At 52.6% G+C, this 19,773-nt stretch overlaps 1 protein-coding gene across 2 annotated transcripts; it reads left to right on the top strand.

Annotated features, from left to right (window-relative positions):
- Positions 1–468: 468 nt before the first annotated feature.
- MS4A15 (membrane spanning 4-domains A15) lies at positions 469–16,178 on the top strand. Of its 2 annotated transcripts, none has more exons than XM_088832309.1 (7): positions 469–563; positions 7,183–7,434; positions 10,492–10,614; positions 11,312–11,368; positions 13,579–13,671; positions 13,987–14,139; positions 15,057–16,178. In XM_088832309.1, exons 2-7 carry the CDS (start codon positions 7,210–7,212, stop codon positions 15,171–15,173), a joined length of 768 nt encoding a protein of 255 aa, XP_088688435.1. In that variant the 5' UTR covers positions 469–563; positions 7,183–7,209; the 3' UTR covers positions 15,174–16,178. The 2 variants fall into 2 exon arrangements, with proteins under 2 accessions (XP_088688435.1, XP_088688436.1); XM_088832310.1 differs by having other exon boundaries at positions 541–563; positions 14,026–14,139.
- Positions 16,179–19,773: the final 3,595 nt, after the last annotated feature.

Genomic DNA, 19,773 nt, shown 5'->3' with positions numbered 1-19,773 from the left:
CCTCACACACGTGTACTCACACCTGCTCACACTCACTCCTACAATCACACACTCTGCGCTCTGCCATGGGAAAGCAGGGAAATGACTCCCCGACGTCAGACAAGTTCAGCTGGAAGATGTCAGGCCACCTCCTCCAGGTGACTCTCAGGCTTCCCCCCTCCTGAGCAGCAAGAGGGTGGAGGCCAATGCAGACCCCTGTGGACCAGGTCCCGGCTCCGACACTCACAGTGGGACCCCAGCAGGCCACTGGCTCCTCCAGGCCTAATCTCCCCTCTGAACGTCGAGGGAAGGAGCTGATGCCCACAGGGGCCCTGCTCCCGGGAGCCCATGCTCCCAGAAGCAGCTTCCTAGGCCCCTGGGTGGATCAGGCTGGATAGGTGAGGTCGCAGAGCTGGGAGGGGACTTGAGAACTTCCCAGAGACAGCAGCTTACAGAAGAGGATTTCCAAGCCCCACACGAATAGCAAGGCTTTCACAGTAGCATGTGTGAACTCAGGAGGGGCAGCCGGAGAGCAGAGGCAGCGGGGAGCAGGCGGCAGTGGGCACGGCGGCAGTGACAGCCGGGTGAGTACACCTGCCCTTCCAGGAGCAAGGCCCAGGCCAGTCCCTGGGGCGAGACAGGGATGTGGGGTGTGACAGGGGCCCTGGGGGGAGACAGGGGACCCGGGACGAGACAGGACCCGGGAGGAGACAGGGACCTGGGACGAGACAGGGGACCTGGGATGAGACAAGGACCTCGGACAAGACAGGGGATGTAGGGCACAACAGGGGCCCTGGGGGGAGACAGGGGACCTGGGAGGAGACGGGAGACATGGGGCACGACAGAGAACCCGGGGCAGAGGCATGTCAGACACCAGGCAAGTCGAGAGGAGGAGACCACTGGGCCGACAGGGTGATGACCCCGGGTCCTTCCCCACCCAGCACTAATGGGCAGGACAGCTCCCAGGCCTCTGAATTCCTGGCCTCCCTCTGATGGGGACCTTCAGCTCAGGACCACGGTCAGGTGTTGGGGTAAAGAAAGGGCATGGGTCTTCTCTCCTCAAAGCCAGTCACTGAGAAGACTCGGGTATCCCCTGAGACCTTGGGCCCCCAACTGTCGTCTCAGGGAACCGGAATCCTCCGCTCAGCTTTCCCCACCCACCCGCTCCTGACTCCACACACCCCACCCCATCCCCTCAGGCAGGCCGAAAGGTGATTCAAACCCTGTTCCTCCCTTCTCCAAGGAAAGAGAAGGACCTGGCAGATTCTGAGCTGGCAAGGGACTTAGGGGCAAATATTATCTCGCCTCTCTTTTATAGATGAGGAAACAGAGGCCCATCCAGGGGAAGGGGCTGACCCCCAGGCCCTCAATGCAGAGCGGGCAGCGAAGCATAGTGGAAACCTTCAGAGGGGCCAGGCAGCAGGGATGGGGGGAGGCCTGTCCTCCTCCAACACGTGTGTACATCTGACAGCATCATTTCCAGGACAGCAGAGCAGGTCTGACCTGTCCTGAACGGGCTGGGATTGGAGAAGCCCAGTAGCTTCCTGCCAGCCTGACATCACAGGCTCAGACTTAGACAGAAGGGACCAGTTCCTGCCCATCAACACAGAGGTGGGGCCAGCAGGCCGGCAGGGGAGTAGATGGGGCATCCTTGGAAGACTCAAGCACCTCACCTCCCACCAACATCACAGCCACCCACTTGACAGATGGGGAAACTGAGACCCAAAGGGGTCAGGCAACTTGCCCCAGGGCCTGCAGCTGACAGAGCCGGCAGAGGGGTAGGCTGATTCTTCCCAGGCTAACTCCAGGGCCTGAGATCTCGGCCACTCGGCAAAGCTGCCCCCTCCCAGATGTGCTCTTTGCCTTTCATCAAGAGCCGCTCTCCTCCAGCTGTTAACACCACCCGCTTCCCAGCTGCTGTGACTGTGAATGAACAAAACTGCTTCTGGCGCCTCGTGAGTATAGTCGATGCTCAGAGACACTCACAAGACAAGTCCAGGCAGCTGAGAGGTGGAGTTGGCCCAGCCAGAGGTGGTAGGTCTATGAATCAGTGTAGGACCAGGGCATCTTGGCTCCGGGGAGGGAAGCCAGTGGAGTCAGTGTCCTGGGGCTCTCTGTGCAACTCTGTGTCCTGACAGTGTGGCCCCCACATCGGAGGGTCCTCAGGGAACTGGGAAAGAGCAGGAGGTGGAGTGAGAAGACCTAGGTTTGCATCCCAGCTCCATCCCTTACCCTGACCGTGTGACCCTGGGCAGGTCACCTTGCTTACGTTCAAAACAACAGGTTATTAGCCCTCTCTCCTGAGCCATCCATGTCTTTGCCTGCCCACGAAGGTCCTGGAGAGAAGCCCCCAAGGAGAGGACAGTTTACCTCACTCCAGGTTCCACAGGAGCAGGGCTTGAGCACCAAAAGGGATTTTTAGGGACCCATTTTACAGATGGAGAAACTGAGGCTCACAAAGAATAATTCACTGGACGGAGATTACACACATCACTTAATGTCTCTGAGCTCAATTGTCTTCATCGGCAAAATGGTGATAGTACTTACTTCATATGGATGTCACTAGCAACAGAGACTAGAGGCACTGGTTGCCCCCTGCATGCCAGGCACTGTGCTGGGCAGGAGGTGGGCACTGTTTCTTTTAAAACTCACAGCAACTATGTGAGATTGAAACTGCGGTGGTCACTCTTCTGGCTGCTCTCATACGAGGCAAACAGCCCGATTCGGTCACTGGAGGGTCCGATCTCCTGTTAGGTCACAAGGAGGCTTAGCGCACCAGGATCCTCAGCCCAGCATGTGGCAGGTGAGAAGGACCTGGAGGACCTCCCCTCGCTTTCCCACGAGCTTCCCCTCCCCCAAGCTGGACTGCAGTTTCTCCAGAGCCGGATGACAGAAGGAGGGGAGAAGGAGGAGAGGAACGGACGGGGGAGCTAGCTGCTGCTCTTGCAAGCACCCACCGCCCTCCTTTGAGGCTGGCAATGTTTGAGCTGGTTTCTCTGCAGAGGTGTTTTACCAGGTCTCTGGATGTGCCCCTTCATCACTGGGGGGAGGATGGTTCTCTCTCCTGTGTACCTCCCCCGAAAACCCCTCCCTCAACTCAGAATCACGGGAGGCCCAAACTGCAGGAGTGCGGATCAATTTCTCCAAGTGTCCACAAAGCCAGCCCCTCCCTTTTGTCTCAGGGTGAACAGGAAAACTTCTCTTCCCCTGTATTTAGACTCAGATCACTCTAAATAATCTCTCCAAAATCCACTCTCAGCCTCCATTCCCAGCCGTATAGGCAAAGGTGGCAAAGTCACCCAGGAGGTTCACGACCACCTGCTTTTTGGCAAGTTCTACCAGGTGATGGACGGGGAGGCCTGGCGTGCTGTGATTCATGGGGTCGCAAAGAGTCGGACACAACTGAGCAACTGAACTGAACTGAACTGAACCAGGTCATCTATGGCACAGCTCACTCCAGTATCTGAACTCAGCTGAAACTTTTAACATCTCTGACAATTATGTCCAATTTCAAGGCCCATGGCCTGGGCCACTCGACTGCACAATTTCTGACCCTCAGTTTGGTGATAGTTTAGTCACTAAGTTGTATCTGACTCTTGCGACCCCATGGACTGTCGCTCACCAGGCTCCTCTGTCCATGGGATTCTCCAGGCAAGAATACTGAAGTGGGTAGACATGCCCTCCTCCAGGGGATCTTCCGGACAAAGGGATCAAACCTGGGTCTCCTGCATTGCAGGTGGTTTCTTTACTGACTGAGCCACCAGGGAAGCCCTGACCCTCAGTTTACTAGTCTGCAAAATGGGCTGATTAACACTGACCTCAGGGGCTGTTATAAGGGTCCTTGGTTCCCATACACATGAGGACTCCACAAACTACAGAAGGCTGTGCAGCTGCTCATATCATGCCTTATTGATATCTGGGTATTTCCTGTGTCCTAGGCAGCCGTTCCCCTGGAGGGTATCTGGTAAGCTCCTGGATACAGGGGATCATGACTTTGCCTCTTTTCCACCTGCCTGTCCCTGACACACACGCATCAAGGTTTACGGCAAGGTGACTGATTCATTCACATTCATTCACAAGGAAAAGAGAGTCTCTTTCTGGGTGGCACATAGCTAGAGGCGTGGGCCAGGTGGCCTCCGAACCCAACAGAACGGTGGTCCCTGGCCTGATGTTGTAGCAAGGCCGATGGCAGCTTCAGAGGGGTGAGTAGAGAGAGATTTTAGGTCTCAGGAGCTCTGTGACACTTCGGTTGCCTCTTAACCCGCGACATCAGCTGAGAGCCTATTTTTGTAGGTGTTTTCTTTTCATCTAAGGGGGAGTGAGGTCTCAGTTTAAGCAAGTTTCTCACCTCCCACCTCGGGAGAGATGGCGTTAATTACGCTTGCGCTCCCTTCTGAGGCTGCTCGGGCCCCCTTGGAGAGCCCAGGAAGGGTATAGCTCATGGTGCTGCTTCTTGGTACCCCAGAGAGTGTTCACAGATACACTCCAAATCGCCATGGGTCCCAGGCACAGTTTTCACCTGTGTTGAAAGTGTTAGTCACTCAGTTGTGTCCGACTCTTTGTGACGCCATGGACGGTAGCCCGCCAGGCTCCTCTGTTCATGGAATTCTCCAGGCAAAAATACTGGAGTGGGTTGCCATTCCCTTCTCCAGGGGATCTTGCCAAGTCAGGGGTCAAACTCGGGTCTCCCGTGTTGCAGGAGGGTTCTTTACCATCTGAGCCACCAGTGAACCTTGTCCCTGATGAAATGACAACTCTACAGGCAAAGCAGGAGTCAAATGTGTTCCACCTAAAGGTTTTGTCCTTTTTTTCTAAAATTATGCCTTTCCTCCCTCTCTGGTGCTAAATATCCTTTCCAGGTGATGGTGAGAATGTGGGTGATTTCTTTAAATGAACTTGCATGAGGAAGTGGAAAATTGGCAGACTCAGGCCCCATGGGTTGGCAATTCACTCCTCTGTGGGCTCCAAGTATTTCATTTGTTTTTTATCAATTTATATTGGAGTATAGTTGTATTTTTTAAATTAACTTTTATTCCAAGCATTTTAGAACTAGTATTCCAAAAACTGGAGTGCTGGATTGATCCCCTCACTCTGACAAAGACAGGAGTTGAACCCAGGAGTGAATGCCTCCCATCTACCGGAAGACCAGAGTGCAGACCTACCCCAATTCTTCAATACTGAGGCTGCTGTGTGACCATGGGAGACACAGTCACCCTCTCTGAACCTCTAGTTCTTCATCTCTGTGCTGTGCTTCGTCACTCAATCGTGTCCAACTCTTTAAGACCCATTGGACTGTAGCCCACCAGGATCCCCTGGCCATGGGGTTTTTCAGGCAAGAATACTGGAGTAGTTGTCATTTCCTTCTCCAGAAGATCTTCCCCACACAGGATTGAACCCGTGTCCCCTGTGTCTCCTGCATTGCAGGCAGATTCTTTATCTGCTGAGCCATCAGGGAAGCATCTCCAAGCTAACAATCCATGCCTTCTCTCCCTTAGAATGAGAGGAGGACTTAAACGGTAATTATTCACACCTCAAGAAGCAAAGAGTCCTGGGGCAGGAAGGGTTCTCCTCAGCTCAGACCCTCCGTCTCCCAGCATCTCGTCTGGCCCCATGTACTTGGACTGCCAGACCAGGGACTCTTTCACAACATCCTCAGCAGTCGCCTACTTTTCTCAAATACGTCTGGTGAAGAGGGAAAAGGCCAATAGGCGGGGAAAGAAAAAGATGGAAGACGAGAGAAAGAGAAAAGGGAAGGAACGTGGGTGGGGAGGTGAGAGCAGACTAACAGCCGCCTCTGAGGACCCGAGTTTCAGGTCTGCGTCCTCCCTGACGACACGACTGAACTCACACCAATAAGGTGGAATCAGCTCCCACCTCCACCAGCACCCCGTCCTAGCAGAGCCCTGCTCTACGTTGCCAGAGTCTGAGGACAGGACGTTCTTTTTTTTAAAACTTTTTATTCTGTATTGGGGTATAGCTGATTAATTAACAGTATTGTGATGGTTTCAGTTGCACAGCAAAGGGACTCAGCCATCCATATACAAGTATCCATCCTCCCCAAACTCTCCTCCCATCCGGGCAGCCACACAATGCTGAGCAGAGTTCTCTGTGCTATATAGTAGGTCCTTGTTGGCTATCCATTTTAAATACAGCAGTGTGTACCAGTCCATCCCAAGGGACATGTCTGCTTCTTCCTACGCCCAGCCCTGAGCTTGGTGCTCAGTCAATGCTGTCATCATCTGTTGGGCTGAATTACAAGCTTCTCTTGCTCTTCCCACCAGACACAAGGCTCCTGGAGGGCATGGACCCTGTACCTGACTCCTAGCAATGGTTAGACTCTGAAAGATGGCTTTTCTCAAGGTTGTGTTATGTTAATTCACACGAAACCCTATGGGATTAACTCTCAGTGTTATTATCCCCACTTTACAGATAAGGAAACTGAGGCTGGGGCAGGTGGCCATCTTGCCCCCAGGTCTCCCGGTACCCAGAGGGGCCAGGATTCAAGTCCCAGCTTCTATCTGCAGAGTCGTGTGCTTAACCAATTAACGCCAATAAGAAGGATGCCTGTTCTTCATTTCATTGTATGATCTGGCAGGTTCATCACTCTGCTGGTCCATCTCCTGACAGTTGGGTGGTTTTCCCCAAAGCATTTGCTCAGGCCAGCTATGCATAGAGTTTCCATAATCCATGCATGGCTTGTCTGTGATAATGGCGATTGCTTGGGTGGCCAAGAGGAAGGTTCCCACAGCAGGAAATCACCCAGGGGTATTATTTACACAAGCTCATTAGCCCTGGGCTAAGGGACAGGAAGTGGTGGGTGAGCTCCAGTCTCCTGTGCAGAGATGCTCAGCTCCGGCTCACACTAGCTGTGTGTCCTTGAGTAAGTCACTTGCCCTCTCTGGGCAAAGGAGGCAATTTAAATGCATGTTCCTCTTAAAGGTCCTTTCCATGTAATAAAGGCAGAGATGGAGAATGTGGTTTCTAGGGTCAAAAAGACTGGATTCAAGTCTTGGCCTTGCCTCACCTTGACCTCTGACATCCCTTTACTTCCCTGAGGGAAGCCTCCCTTCTTCACTGAGCAGAGATTTTGGTGCCAGCCTCTGGGGACTGCAGTGAACAGGGATAGGAAGTCAGGTTGTTGATAAACTGACAATCTCTTATGTAAATGTGTAACCATCATCACCATCATTATTATTTCCGGAGCCTCTTCTCCCAGGCTCTCTGAGCACGATGTCCACGGCTCCCTCCAGCAATGGGGTGTTTGTCGTCATCCCACCCAGCAACGCCAGCGGCCTGCGCCCGCCCCCAGCCATCCTGCCCACCTCCCTGTGCCAGGCCCCAGGGATCATGCAGTACGAGGAGCCGCCGCTGGGGGCGCAGACACCGCGGGTCACCCAGCCAACAGACCTGCGGCCCGGGGAGACATTCCTGACGGGAGAGCCCAAGGCTCTGGGGGTAAGAACAGCCTTTCCGACCACCTGGGGCATAGGTGCTGGGCAAGGAGGGAGCCCTCATGCACCTTGGAGATAATGTGCTACGCTTAGTCGCTCAGTCGTGTCTGACTCTTTGCAGCCCTATGGACTGCAGCTCGCCAGGCTCCTCTGTCCATGGGGTGTCTCCAGGCAAGAATACTGGAGTGGGTTGCCATGCCCTCCTCCAGGGGATCTTCCCAATCCAGGGATCGAACCCAGGTCTCCTGCACTGCAGGTGGACTCTTTACTGTCTGAGCCACCAGGGCAGCAATTGGTAGATGCTTAGTGAGGACTTGAGGATGCAGCCATGCACCAGGCAGACACGGACCATTCTGCAGAGAGTAAACCAGTGAAGAAACGACTGAGATAACTCCAGACAAGGCAGTGAGGTCGAAAATGACCATGGGGGAGGGGCAACACAGCAAAGGTGGACAGAAAGGTCTGTCTGGTGAGAATGGCATTGTCGCTGACAGTCCAGATGCTGGGCTGAAGCCAGCCAAGTGAGGGGATGGAGACTGGCTCATCAGGGAGAGGAAACAGCAAGTGCAGAGGCCCTGAGGCGGCTTGTTCAAAGAACAAGATGGACAAAAAACAGAAGACGGACATGGCTGGAAGGTAATGAGCCGAGGAAGGAGGGAGCTGAGATGAAGCTGAAGTGGAAGCCAGGGCCAGCCCTTGGCTGCTGCAGGGCTGACAGTCCAACCTCAGATGGCCGTGAGATATTGATCTCTTGGGGGGACAGTAGACAGACAGAGAGTTACACATATTTATCTATATATTATATGCAGAGTGTCCTCCGCTTGTCCCTCGGCCTCAGTTTGTCGGAGTGGAAGATGAAAACATAGTTTCATTGACGATGATGGTGGTGACGACCACAATGATGACAGCTCTCATTTACTGCGTGCCCCTGAGAGCTGCGCACACTGGGCCAAAGAATTTGCACTCGTTGTCTCCTTAGGGTCTCATCACCACTTGTGAGACAGGGATCATAGTTCCCACTGGACAGATGAGGAAGCTGAGGCTCATCAACGCTAAGTCACTGGCCCAAGGCTTGGGCTTGAATATGCTGGAACTTAGGAGCCTAAAGGCTGCACCAGCTCCACTGGGGCAGGAATGGAGTAGAAGCAAATGGACAAAGTTGGTGGATCCCTTTCTGGAGACTGGAAATCTCAGACCAGCCTCTGAGAAACAATGACCCCAAAGGGATTTGCTGAGACAAACGCAAATTGCCAAAAAATATAAAAAAGAGAAACTATATATAGATTCTAGGGAGTGTCAGCCAGGGAGAATACTGGCTTTAGAGTAAGTTGGCCTGCCACTGCCTAGCTGGGAGACCTCGCACAAATTACTGAATATCTCTGAACATCATTTTCCTCAATTTCCTCATTTCTGAAATCAGGATAATAATTTTAGGATACCTACCTCATCACATTAGGGTTAAAAGAGATAATGTCTGTAAAACACCCAGCACATCGCTTAGTGCAGACAGGCATTTGGTAAGTGGCAGCCGGTGTCTTATGAGGAGTAACTGCAGTAGCAGTGTTGATCCAGTAGCAGGGGAAGGACCCGAGGAGGAGAGCAGCTTTGGCATCTGGGACGTGATACCCCATAAAGGGCACCAAAAACATGGAAGACACGTGATCAAAGAGAGAGGAAAGAGAGGATTCAAGGGGTCACGTCTTTAAATGTACAAATGCTTGGCTCTCATGTTAGGAAGACATATATATATATATATGTAGCACATGATCCTAAGATACAATTCCACAGCCTGAACTGCCCATAAATGGACCACAGTGAGCACCTCATCACTAAGGGAGTCCATTCAGAAGTCAGGAGATGGACAGGGTTCCTGGATTAGGATCTTCCCTTGTAGCTCCCTCAGTAAAGAATATGCCTGCAATGCAGGAGATCTGGGTTTGATTCCCAGGTCGGGAAGATCCCCTGGAGAAGGAAATGGCCCACTCCAGTAGTCTTGCCTGGAGAATTCCACGGACAGAGGAGCCTGGCGGGCTATAGTACATGGGGTCGCAAGAGTTGGATACGACTTAGTGACTGAGCCACCACCACCTGGATTAGACAGAGGCTGAGTTCAGCGGCCGTCAATGTCCCTTTCCACTCAGTTCTAGAGTCAGTCGTTACCAGAACCATTCGGAAAACAGGGACTTCCCTGGTGGTCCAGTGGTTAAGAATCTGCCTTGCAAGGCAGGTGGATGAGGGATCAATTCCTGGTCGGGGAAGTAAGATCCCACCACCTGCCTGCCACAACCACTGAGGCTTGCGCACTTTGCAGCCTGCATGATCCAACTAGAGAATCCATGCTGCGTCATGAAGGATCCTGCATGCCCCAACCAAGACCCAAAGCAGCCAAGTAAATAAATACTTTAAAACAAACAAACAAAACAGGAGAAGAAAAAAAAACCCACTTAGAAACGTGGCAGCACGAACCAGAAGCCCACATTGTCCTCATCCTTGGGAAAACCATCCCACTTCTGAGAATGGATCAGTGGGGTGCTGGGAAACCATTCCTTTAATTAATTGATTAACTAATCAATATAAAACCTAAGTCCAGATTCCAGCTGGAAGGCGGCAGCTCCTGCACTTGACTGGGATGCATCAATGACACTCCAATGAGAAAAACACCCAAGGAGATATCTGTGCAGGCTGCAGGGGCACAAGGAAGGAAGCGGTGAGGCAGGCAGCGCAGGGAATGCTGAGCCATTAACATGAGGGCTAAGAAACCAAGTAGCACCACAGGGTGCCTGAGACCTGGTCAGAGCAAAAGGCAAACCTGTGGAGACATGGAACCAGAAGGGTGGGTCCTGAAAGTTGTGGGGAACTGGCTTTCCATCTTAAAATACGGTGTCTTTCACAGTTGTTGTAATGATGTCTTCTTAAAAGAAGGGAATCTGAGTTTATTTCCGAGTTGCCGAGGGTTCAAAGCGTGACTGCAGGGCCCTGCCACGCTTTCCTCTGCGGCCGGCAGGGGGCGGCGTGGAGCCCGCCGCGCCCGCCTGGCTGAACCGCCGTCCGCTCCCCGCAGACCGTCCAGATTCTCATCGGCCTTATCCACCTGGGCTTCGGCGGCGTGCTGCTCATGGTCCGCCGCGGCCACGTGGGGATGCTCTTCATCGAAGGCGGTGTTCCCTTCTGGGGAGGAGCCTGCGTGAGTGCCTGGGCCATCTGGGCGGGGGGCTGTGCCCAGGCTCACCCTCCACCACATTCTCCTGGGCACAGCCACTCTTGGGTGGGGGCCTGAGCCTACTCTCAACCACAAACCCTAATCATGACCTGACCCAGACCCCACTCCCATGTGTGAAAAGCTCCCAGCATAGAGCTTAGCCTGCTTCCCCCCAAAAAAGGATGGAATAAAGGGGATGAAGGCAGGGCTAAGGACACTAAACACCTGTAGTTACCCAGCTTCCATCCTTCAAACTTCTAAGTGTTCTTGATTGTTTATTTGCTAAGTGTCCACCTTACCAAATTAGAATAGAAGCCTCATGAGGTCAGAGATCTTGCCTGTCTCATTCAACTTTGCTAGGATCTTGCCACATGCCTGCTGCTCAGGAAATGTCTGATAAGTGAATGTCTGAAGGATCAATGCCTTCCCTATTGATGACACAATGTCAATGAAAACATTCATCTGGCAAGCCATGGCCCTAGTTCCCTGGACAGGGGCCCCTAGTAACCAGAGGACACCCTCACAGAGTGATCCCAAGCGCCTGGCCAGGAGGCCAAGAAAGTGGCATCCAGGAGGCTGCTGGCCTCTCCCTGATATCCACGGCCTTGACAGTGCCAGGCATGGTGTGCCCTTCCCAGTGTCCTGGCTGAAGCCTCACTAGGATACCCACTTCCCCACACAGTTCATCATCTCAGGGTCCCTGTCAGTAGCAGCCGAGAAGAACCACACCAGTTGCCTGGTAAGTCTGAATGGGAGACCCAGGGGTGAGGGTGGAGCCACAGCCAGGCTCCACTCTGCTCTACCTCCAAAGATGCTCCTTCAACAAGCACTCCATAGGGGGCTGCTGGAGGCCAGGCATGGGACAACACCCAGACAGCCAGACACAGTCCCTGCCCTACCTACAGGAGAGCAGAAACCAAGACACACTTTCAGAATACCCTAAGAGGCAGAAAGTGAGGGTCCACAGATGACGTGCTCATGGCCCAGAGAAAGGGACAAGGCAAAAAGCCCTCCTGAACAGGAGACGGCTGAGCTGGGCCTTGGTAGGCATGTAGGATTGAGAAATCCTGAAGGAAGAGCATGAGGATGCAAGGAGGGACTGTGGGCAGGGTCACCGTGGAAACCATGTGTGACTCCATCTGACCAGGGCAAAAGTCTTGGAAGGGAAGTGCAGAGAAGTTAGAGATACACTGGGTCGACATCTCAGACAGCTCCATGCCTTCTGCGGGTGATTGGGGGGAGGTAGGGCAGGGGGCAATGGAGGCTTTGGATGGGAGAGTGTTGAGCATCACACCAGAGTCAAGTCCCTGCCCTCATGGAGCTTACATTCCAATGTCTGGTAAGACACCCCTGACCCCCACCTAAAACAAAAACACAGATAAGGTCTTTACAGAGTGGAAAGTGCTGAACAAAGCTGGGGGATAATATGAGGGATTCTGCTCAACTGGGAGAGTCTGCAGTCCCTGAGCAGGTGTCGCTGAGCTCATTGTACAGGAGCCTGGAGACCAGTATCCCGAGGATGAGAAGGGGCCAGGACTTTGGATTACAGCAAACCAGGGGCTGAGTGGGAGGAGCTAAGCCGAGAGGGAAAGGTGGGGAGACACTCGTGGATGGAGTCAAGTTTAAGGGCAGTGGGAGGCCACTGAGGCTGGAGCCCGGGGTGGGGGTGGGGTGGGGAGAAGTGAAAGTGTTGGTCGCTCAGTTGCGTCCTACTCTTTGTAACCCCATGGACTGTAGCCCACAAGGCTCCTCCGTCCGTTGAATTCTCCAGACAAGAATACTGGAGTGGGTTGCCATTCCCTTCTCCAGGGGATCTACCCCACCTAGGAACTAAAGCTGGGTCTCCTGCATTACAGGCAGACCTTTTACTGTCTGAGCCACCAGGGAGCAGGAGAATCAGTGCTCTATTTACACTCCTGAGAGCTGCTGGGTGGAGAATGGATTGTAATAGGACGGGACTGGACACAGGGAAACCTCAGAATCAAACCTATATCCCCCCTCCCCCAGGCTGTAAAGTCTGGATGGGGGCGGGGAGAGAGGGCTGATTTACTCCCACAGCACCTTGGACAGTGTCTGGCAGGCACCAGTGCTCAACAGAAGTTTGCAGGAGTCATTCATCAGTTAATTGATTACGTGTGAGGCTGCTCTGATCTCAACAACCTCCTCCCTGTCATTCAAAAAAAGAGGAGTTGGAGTCTTTGAACCTGAGCAAATCCTGCAGAGTCCCCAGCCCACCCATGAGAGGTCCCCACTTTAAGGCTAGGGCTGTTTAACCAGAAGGCTTCAGCTACTGGGTCAAAAGAGCATCGGGTTCCAGCAGCATGGGGAGGGTGACCCCTGAGCCATTGCCTGGACCACCCAGGGGTCCACTTGTCCCAAGTCCCGAGCCTCCAGATGAGGGCGCGGCCCAGACCTCCGCTCCCTGGACCTCAGGCTCACAGCCCCTGCGTCTCCCCTGCCTGGTGCCCTGCAGGCATCTGCAGTGCTTGCTCTGTCAGCCCCTGCCTGGGCCCAGGTGGATCTGACCCCAACACCTCTCCCAACCTCAGTGGCCACAGCAGAGGGCCTCCCCCGACCCCTGCCCGTGGGGTAGTTGCACCTTCAGGATGCTGGGCCTGAGGGGTGGAGCATAGTAATGGGTGGGCAAGGAGCCTCTGCAGACCCCACTTAGGGAGGCCATGAAGGAGGTCGGGCCCCTTTCCCAGCAGCTTCTAAGAAGACAATACAAGGTAAGACCTAGGGGAGTGGTCAGCAGGGCCATTCGCCTGAGGTCCCCAGGGAAGGACAGGAAGAAAGAAGGTCAAGGAGGATGCAGGTATGGGCATGGGTGTGAGAACCCAGGGGGCGGCGGGAGGCCCGGTATTCGAGGCTCCCGGGGCAGAGCTGTGGCCTCCCCCTCTCCCCCCGCCTCCCCTCTCCCCTCCTTCCCCTCCGTCTCTACCCCTGCAGGTGAGGAGCAGTCTGGGGACCAACATTCTCAGCGCCATGGCGGCCTTTGCAGGGACGGCCATTCTGCTCATGGATTTTGGTGTCACTAACTGGGTATGTTGTCCAACGTCCCCAGGAGTGGGAAAACTTGAAGAAGAGTAACAGCCACATCCAGGAGGAGACGGGGGTTGGGGGAAGGGAGGTTGTAGGGCCCTGGGCATCAGCAGAGCCTGCCAATCCCAAGAGATCCCCCCAGGTGTATATGGACCCCAGGACCCTACGTCAAGGGTGGGAGAAGCAATCTTGAGTTCAAGGGAGAGTATGCGTCACGCGGCAGGGGGACCCGCTCCAGCTCTGCCATCGACTGGCTGCGTGATCTGGGGCACCTTATTCTCGCTGCTCTGGGCCCCCTTTCCTCCTCTGTTCTAGAATTCTCAGCTGGCCTTGACTGTGGGTTTTGGTCCCCAGGATGTGGGCAGGGGCTATCTGGCCGTGCTTACCATCTTCACCATACTGGAGTTCTTCATTGCGGTCATTGCCACCCACTTTGGGTGCCAAGCCACTCGCGCCCAAGCTCACGCGGTGAGTACCTCACCCTACCCCTGCCCCGGCCCCGCCCTGCAAAGAGCTCCCCATTGGGTTTCCGTGGGAAGGTTTTCCTCGTGGCCACGGGGGCGCGGCAGCATCAAGGGACCTGCTGCTCTTTGCGCCTGGACGCGGAGCCCTGGAAGACGGGCTCTGGGGCCAGCGGAGATCGCTGTCGGGGATGAGTGGGACCCTTCAGAAGTTCACGGGTCAAGAGACGTGGACATCAGGAAGGGCAGCACGACTCGGGTGGACACTGACCTCCGTTTTCCCCAAACTGGAGGACAGTGCAGAGAGGGGATGGAGGCAGGGCCTTCGAGGCAAGGGAACCAGTTGGAAGTCAGCCTCCGCGGAAACAAACATGCAGGCCATAGTGCGGGCGTGGGCGGGGTGGGGGTCCCCCTTGGGAGGTGGGTTTGTGCAAAACGGGGTGTGGAGCTGTTGAAAATCTGAGCAGAGGCCTGTATGTTCAGAGGGGAGGGTGAGTAGAGTGGGGCTCAGGGAAATCAATCTAGAGGGTTTGCCCACTGCGGGGGCAGGGAGCGGGGCGGAGAGGTAGGGGTTGGAGGTGGGAAGCCTCCGCAAAGAGGCTGCAAGGATGCCGGCGCTGTGGTATCCAAGCCTTGAACCAGTGTAGGGCTGTCCAGAGACAAAGAAATCCAGAGCCTTTGTTCCTAGATAAATGAGACTACTATCTGTTTCGTTGCTGTACCTCCAATGCTCAGATCATAGCTGACCTCAGCAAATACTTTTTGGAAATTTAGTTGAACTGATGAGTGGGGCCAATTCATCCCTGGAGAGTTCACCACTAGGGCGCTGTTCTCACAATACCCACAAGAGGGCACTATTGCAACAGCTCCCTGAAGGCGCCGGAGCCCCCAGAATTGCCCGGGTTTGTTTTTTTTTGCTTTCAGCCTGTGATTTTCCTGCCGAACGCCTTCAGCACAGACTTCAACATCCCCAGCCCCGCAGCCTCTCCTCCCCCCGCCTACGATAATGTGGCATATATACCCAAGGAGGCTTCAGAGTAGACGGTCGCTCTGGGGGTTGGAGCCCAGCCTCCCTCACTTTGCCCCGGCCCCCTTCCCGCCTCCGCACGTTCCTCCGCCCGCCCCGCCGCGCCATCCCGGGCCCAGCCTCTCCCCACCCTCGCCTCGTTTATCTGGTGGCAGCCTGGCGCCCCAGTCCTCTCGTGTTGTGATACTGAGTGGAGTCCCTGGGGATGTCTGTCCCTCACATTTCCCGCAGTGGTTTATTTCCTAAAAAAGCTAGTTGATGTCAAGGGTATGTGTCCCTGTGCTCCCTGGGTGCCACCCTTCATCAGAAAATGCCTCCTGATGCCGCCCTGGATTTCTCTCTACTCATTTTGGAAACCCTGGCCTCGCTGGGACACGGGTTCAAGGGCTGCCCTGGCTCTCAGGCCTTGGGACAGTCATTAAGCTGTCAGAATTAAACCCAGAATCCCCCAGAACGGAGGACTGAGTCTAGCTGCAGAGGTCACAAAGCCAAACGGCGGTGGCTTGGCCTCTGGTCACCAGGTCCCAGGGCCAGCTCTATAATCTGCTGCCATGTCATCAGGCCTCAGTTTTCCCACCTGGAAAAGAAAGTGTTGAACCAGATGACATTTAAGACACTTCCAGCTCCCCTGGGCTCCCAGAAGTCTAAAGTCTAAGGCATGACCCCCGATCCCAACTGCCTGCAGAACTGTTTGGAGGCCCTATTCCTCAGCCCTGCACACCCTCCAGGGCTGGAGAGGTTTCAGGAGAAGCCTGAGACCAGCCCATGGCACCCTGGTCAGCATCCACGGGCCGCAGCTGTGGGGGCCCCCTCCCCTGGCAGGCTCAGAACTTCCCCTGGCCCTCAGTGTGCCCTCTCTCACCCCCAACCCCAGCCTGAGGAGAAAACAACCTCTGAGGGTGTGATGAGTTGGGCTGGGTCTCCAGGCCAAGGGGACAGTTCTACCTGGTATTTAGAGGCCCTGGCAGGTGGCTTGTCTCTCATACCACAGAGGGAAATAAACTGTGCTTACAGCTTGATCTGGTCTCATAGCAACGACTGTTTTGTTCTGTTTTTAACTTTGGGGGCTTTAAAGGGTTGTCCCATATTGATCAGGAGACCTGGGGAACTGTCCCACCGTCACAGCAAAAGGGCACTCTGGATGCTGGGCTCTGTGCAGTGTGATCCTTACCCTTGTTCTGTCCCCGCCTGAGCCTAACTAAGCAGGCATTCATGTCCCCATCCTACCACTGAAGACAGGGGACCTAGAAGAGGTTAAATCATGTGCACGGGGCCACCAAGCTAGTAAAAGGCAGTGCCAGGATCTGAACCCAGCTTCATCTGGCCTCAGGGTCTGTGCTCTTACCATTCAGCGCCCCACAGTCCAAACCCAAGTGTATTCCAACCAAGTGTATTCCCCTCCCTCCTCCTGTTTCTTCATCCCAGAGACTGGGGCAGGGCTGTATTCCTCAGCACCCCGCTTCTTCATTTAACAAACTTCTGCTCTGTCTTCAAAACCCTATTTTAATGTTGCTCCTTCCATGAGGTCTTCCCAGAGGAAGTAGTCAGCTAGGTGGCCAAGTGCTGATCAGTCACAGAGTGGAGACGAAAGTGGGGTAAGAAGATCCCCCTTTTAAGGAGTCCCTCCATCCTGGGTCATGCGTGTGCAGAGTTGGGTGGGGATCACAACAGAATCTGGCTTCAAAACCAAGAGCAGGGACTTGAGGACACAGAGCTGAGCGTTGAAGACCCCACACTACACAGCTGGGAGAAACGTGTTGGTATATTTAAGAATGGGTTTCCTGCCACACATAGAGATCAGAGACTTATCTGAATTGAGGGGAGACGTTTGGAGAGAGGAGGGAGAAAGAGGAGAGAGAGAAGGCTTAGCCCCAGGCTGGGGTTTTACCATCTCTGTGCCCTGTTAACTAAGTTCCACAGAGATGTCCAAAAACCACAGATCAATTAGGAGGGATTAAAGAATGATGCTTCTTCGCATCCCAGGCTGTAACATGAGGAGACGGCAAGGCCTCTAGAGATACCCCGTGTCCAGACAGCATGGAGCCAGATGTGGAGTTGAGATGGCCAAGGGCATGCCTGATGACATGACATGGAGCCCTACACTCCCATGTGGGTATGAGTAAAAGCATCAGAAAGCTTCCCGTGTCCCCCAGGGGAAAGCACAAGAGGCTCAGAGGGCTGACGTGCAATGTGGGCTGTGTGAGACTAAAGCATAACAGTTAAATAGGGTGGAGACAGTGGCCTCCATGCAAAACGAGCATGGAAGATCATGCTTGTGGACTGGAAGTCAGGGGAAGTGACTGAGTTACCCTAACTGGCAATATTAAGTCCTGCCACTGAGAGGAAATGGGAGCTAGAGACATAATTAATTCTGAAAACTGTTAAAGAGACATGAATGATGATCTAAATAAATGAAGAGCCATACTATGTTCATGGATTGGAAAGCTCAAAAGTTTGTTAAAATGCCATTTATCTCCAAATTTTCCTGTAGACTTCATACATTTCCATTCAAAACTCCAACAGTTTTATTTGGAGAGAAATTGAGAAGCTAATTCTAAAATTTATATGGAAAATCTAAAATATTCATAAGGATCTAAAATACTCAAGAAAACCTTAAAGAAAAACAAAGTTGGAGGACTTAAACTACCAGATTTCAAAACTTACTATAATGCAATAATAACCAAGGCAGCATAGTTTTTACTGAGTAGACAATCAGATCAGAGTTCAGAAACAGACCCTCACCTATACAGTTCACTTGATTTACAACAAAGGCTCCACTGCCAACTCAGTGGACGAAGATATTCTTTTCAGTAAATTATGCTGAAGCAATTGGATTTGGTTATAAGGAAAAAATGAAACACAATTCCTACATCACATAACATACATAAAAAGTCAAGATGGGTCATAGACCTAAATTTTACAACTTAAAAGGAGTTTCTTACAGTACTTTGGGATAAGCAAGGATTTTTCAAATTGGACACACACACAAAACTAATCATAAAACAAAAGATTTAGAAATCAGTGTTTATTAAAATTAAGAACTTCTATTTATTAAAAAATAAGTATGAAAGTGCTCTACTGACTGAAAAGAGATTTTAAAACACATAATATCAGACAGAGGACTTGAATACAAAATATATAAATAGCTCCTAAAAATAAATAAGAAAAAAGGAGGCAACTTAATTTCAAATGGACAAGGAACTTGCACAGGCACTCTGCAAAAGATCTCAAAATGACCAGTAAGTGTGTGCAACATCTTTAGCCACTGGAAAAATACAAAGTAAAAACCACAAAGAACTACCCCAACATGCCCAAATGGCTGAAATTTAAAAAGACTGACTACTCAGATGTTGATGAATTTGGGGAGCTCATCTTATAGATTGCTGGTGGGAGTATGTTTTGATACCACCATTTTGGGGGAAGAAAATGTTTCACAGGATATGTTAAGGCATACAGTATAACCTAACAATTCTGTTGTCGGATGTACACACAACAGAAGTGAGTGAATATATCTATCAAACCAGACATGGACACAAGTTTGTTATGACAGTTCTACTCATAAAAGGCAAAAACTTGAAACATCTCAATGTTCATCCACAATAGAATAGGTAAGCACATCATGGCATATTCATTAAAAATCTTCCCTGGATCGAGAAGATCCCCTGGAGAAGGGAATGGCTATCCACTGCAGTATTCTTGCCCGGAGAATTCCGTGGCCAGAGGGGCCTCGTGGGCTGTAGTCCTTGGGGTCACTCCTGGATGCACTGGACTCACCTCTATGAACTCTACACATCCCCTGGGTGATCTTTTCTACTGCTCTCGCTTCATTTCATGGTTTGCTCAGTAGGTGCTTATTGGCTGTGTATCCAGGCTCTGAGGATGACAGACATCAGCAAAATCCCTGTTCTCATCTATCCTCATCCTGAACATTCCCAAATCCCTGTCTTCTACCCAGAGCTCTCCTCTGAGAGCTTCGGCATCTACTTTCAGGTTCCACTACAGTGAAACTCACGCCATTCATCAATCAGTGTTGCTACAGACTTGGTGGCTTCCCAAGACAAAATTTGAGAATCACTCTTAGTTTCACCTCTGCCTCAGCCCCAGGTGTAAACATGCCCCACTGATGCTCTTTATTCTAGCTTTCTCAACTCAGTCCCCATCCATCTTCCTTCCCAGCACCTGTGAACCACCATCATCTTTCACCTGCATCGTGGCATCAGACTCCTGACCCCTAACCTCTGTCCTCAGACTCAAGCTAGGTCAGCCCATATCTGAACTAGATAACAGCCCGAGAGATTTTAAGTGCAAAGCGTTATTGCTCTGCCTAGTCAGTAGGAGCTCTCCTCACCCTCAGGCTAAAGTCTAAGATGCTCTTGGAAGGTTTATAGAACCCAGCCCACTCACTTCTGTAGCCTTGACTCTGCCTGCCTATTCTTACACTTCACCCAGCAGCCATACTGAACCTCTGTGATATCCCTCTGTTCCCTGCCTGCCCCCCACTCTCCTGTTTGTCCCACTTAGCTTCCAACCCTCCTTCAGACCTCGTTGTAGACACAGCTTCCTCCAGGAAGCCTTACTGGCTCATCCTGGGCTCTCAGCACACCTGCATATCTA

This window comes from Moschus berezovskii, chromosome 25 (assembly GCF_049115385.1).
Source record: "Moschus berezovskii isolate FMDL1 chromosome 25, NW_MosBer_1.0, whole genome shotgun sequence".
Classification (NCBI taxonomy): Eukaryota; Metazoa; Chordata; class Mammalia; order Artiodactyla; family Moschidae; genus Moschus; species Moschus berezovskii.
Note: the sequence above shows the minus strand (reverse complement) of the source record. Positions and strands in the feature narration are given on the sequence as shown.